This window comes from Tupaia chinensis, unplaced genomic scaffold, assembly GCF_000334495.1.
Source record: "Tupaia chinensis unplaced genomic scaffold, TupChi_1.0 Scaffold000350_1, whole genome shotgun sequence".
Taxonomy (NCBI): Eukaryota; Metazoa; Chordata; class Mammalia; order Scandentia; family Tupaiidae; genus Tupaia; species Tupaia belangeri.
Genome location: NW_006159844.1, coordinates 4,009,542 through 4,012,153, shown reverse-complemented (window position 1 = coordinate 4,012,153; position 2,612 = coordinate 4,009,542). Strand labels below are relative to the sequence as shown.

The window sequence follows — 2,612 nt, the reverse complement described above, 5'->3', positions numbered from 1 at the left end:
CCCACATTCACTAGAAACATCCCTCATCTTGTTTACTCTTTTGATTCAGTTTCCGCAATCCATACTCGAAATGTGAATAATTTTTGCCGCCCAGAAGCATACAGTACACTTTAGGTTAGGCTTAGAACGAACGGAAGTGAAAATGTAGAAGTAGCCAGAACAGCTGGGCCTCTGGTGGCTGAATAGAAGACGTGGGAATTACGTACATGTGCAGCCTCAATGTCCAGCTTCTTGAGACTAAGCCTCCTTCGTGCTTAAACGAAACTCCCTTCGCCGAAGCACACTGGTGGGAGAAACCTGACACTAGCGGCCCAGCAGGGCTGCGGAGCCCTGCGGGGCGCTGGCCTCTGAGCTGAATGCCCAGCACATCCACCATCGGTCCCCGCTGAGCCGTGCGCTAGCTTTCGCTGCGTGTGGTTACTTTCTCCGCACACCGCGCAGCGCGGCTACTGCCTCGAGCCTGCTCGACTAAGGGTTGACCCCACGATCCTAGACAAGCCCAATGGAGGGACGCCGCAGGAAGTCCGATTCCGGAGGGGCCTCTCTGGCCTTAATAGTGGTCCCCACTTCTAGTTTGGCAGACCCTGAACCTCTGGTCTCTCCAATGGGCCTACTTTCTCACACCTGTGGACTGAAGTGAGGTGGAATCGGCTGGTGACAAAGAACTCTCCTGACAGCACCCGGAGGCCTGCAGGTCAGGGTATTCTAAGCACCTCTCCACCCCCACCCAGGTAAACAGCGGCACTTAAATTCCCATCTAGAGTCTTAATTTGAATTCTGAGACGTTCCTCCAAAGAGGTCTTCTCAGCCCCTTCCCCCTCGAGTCAGACCAAACGCTTTCATTTGCTTGCTTATTCAGCATTTTTACTAGCTTGATTTTGCTGTCTGTTTGTGCTGCCCCTGGGAAGATGTCAAACACCCATTTTCATTGTATTTAGTCACCCAGGTGCGGAGCAAGCCTGAGAGACAGCGGAAGGAGTTGCCCGGATTGGGCTGTCGCTCACGACCCTGCTCCAATCACTACGCTGCTTGCCCTCAGGCCCGCCTCTTTGGGGGCGTGCCCCTAGTGAGTGATAGACGGAGCCGCCCGGCCCAGATCAGCCCAGCCCACGTTGCTGCTTAGATTGAAATGCAGAACTCAAGCCTCTTTCATCGGGGCACAGACTTCCTTCTACTCCTTCCTTTTGCACTCTCGCCGCCTCCTCCCGGGGAGAAGCCGAGGCCCCGGCGGCCCCGGGCAGCGACAGGCCGGTCCACTGAGGCCGTGCGAAAAGTTTCTTTCTGGGAGTGTGGAACTGGAGCCGGGTTGGTGTACTGCTCGGAGCAATGGGTGAGTGGCGGCGGGGGGGGCTGTCAGAGCGGAGAAGGGAGGGAGGGAGCGAGCGGGAGAGGGAGGGAGGGAGCTCGAGGGCGCGCGCCACCGAGCGCTCACACTCTCCTTATTGACTTTGCTCGTGTTCGTACAAGTTGTAGGAACACGCTGAGGGTCAGCGGCGCACAGCAGTTCAGCCTGAACTCTGGCTACCGGGTTGCTGTTGATGCCATTTTCTGATTTTTAAGAGGCGGGAGCTGAGGCTGCAGTGAACCCGCAGCCCTGGTAGCAAACTACTGGGGTTTGTTTCTCCTACGCGCACACACGCAAACAAAACAGGAAAAACCCTCTAGCTTCCCCTGGACTTGGTCTAACTGCGCGGCTCCTCAGGCCCTGCAGTAGGGGTGGGGTGGGGGAGGGCGGCCCGCCGGTTTAGTGGGAGCAAGGAAACCCGGAGCGCGATCAGGAATCAAGACCCGTTTCCCCGCCTGCGTCGGAGACTTTCGAATCCTCGGAGCGGCCCTGCGTCTCACCACTTCATTTGTCTGTAGTGATCGCTTGTGCCGCAGGAATGGGAGAGCAGGTCTGACCCGACCTTGGCCACTTGGGGCCGTTAGACAATGTTAGGGGACCGGATGGTTTGGGGACAGCTTCAGACGTTAGCCTGGGGCGGGTGCGTTCGCTCTGCCCCGGGACGCGCACGGAGGCCGGGTGGCAGGCTGCTGTCCCAAGCAGCGGGTGCGCGTCCCCGCGCTCCTTGTGTTCGTTTTGCAGAGCCTGCCTTTGGGGAGGTGAACCAGCTGGGAGGAGTGTTTGTAAACGGGAGGCCGCTGCCCAACGCCATCCGGCTTCGCATAGTGGAACTGGCCCAACTGGGCATCCGACCGTGTGACATCAGCCGCCAGTTAAGGGTCTCTCACGGCTGCGTCAGCAAGATCTTGGCGCGCTACAACGAGACAGGCTCGATCTTGCCAGGAGCCATCGGGGGCAGCAAGCCCCGGGTCACTACCCCCACAGTAGTGAAACACATCCGGACCTACAAGCAGAGGGACCCCGGCATCTTCGCCTGGGAGATCCGGGACCGCCTGCTGGCCGACGGCGTATGCGACAAGTACAACGTGCCCTCCGTGAGCTCCATCAGCCGCATCCTGCGCAACAAGATCGGCAACTTGGCTCAGCAGGGCCATTACGACTCCTACAAGCAGCACCAGCCGGCGCCTCAGCCAGCGCTGCCCTACAATCACATCTATTCGTACCCCAGCCCCATCACGGCGGCGGCTGCCCAGGGTGCCCCACCCAC

The 2,612-nt window shown here is 59.0% G+C and overlaps 1 protein-coding gene across 1 annotated transcript in view; it reads left to right on the top strand.

The window, feature by feature from the left end:
- The first annotated feature begins 1,129 nt into the window (after positions 1-1,129).
- The window catches only part of PAX9 (paired box 9), a 19,922-nt gene continuing 18,439 nt past the window's right edge, over positions 1,130-2,612 (top strand). Inside the window, 4 exon segments of the mRNA XM_027773380.1 lie at positions 1,130-1,330; positions 1,715-1,895; positions 1,963-2,068; positions 2,070-2,609. Of these exon segments, the coding sequence (XP_027629181.1) occupies positions 1,130-1,330; positions 1,715-1,895; positions 1,963-2,068; positions 2,070-2,609 (1,028 nt within the window).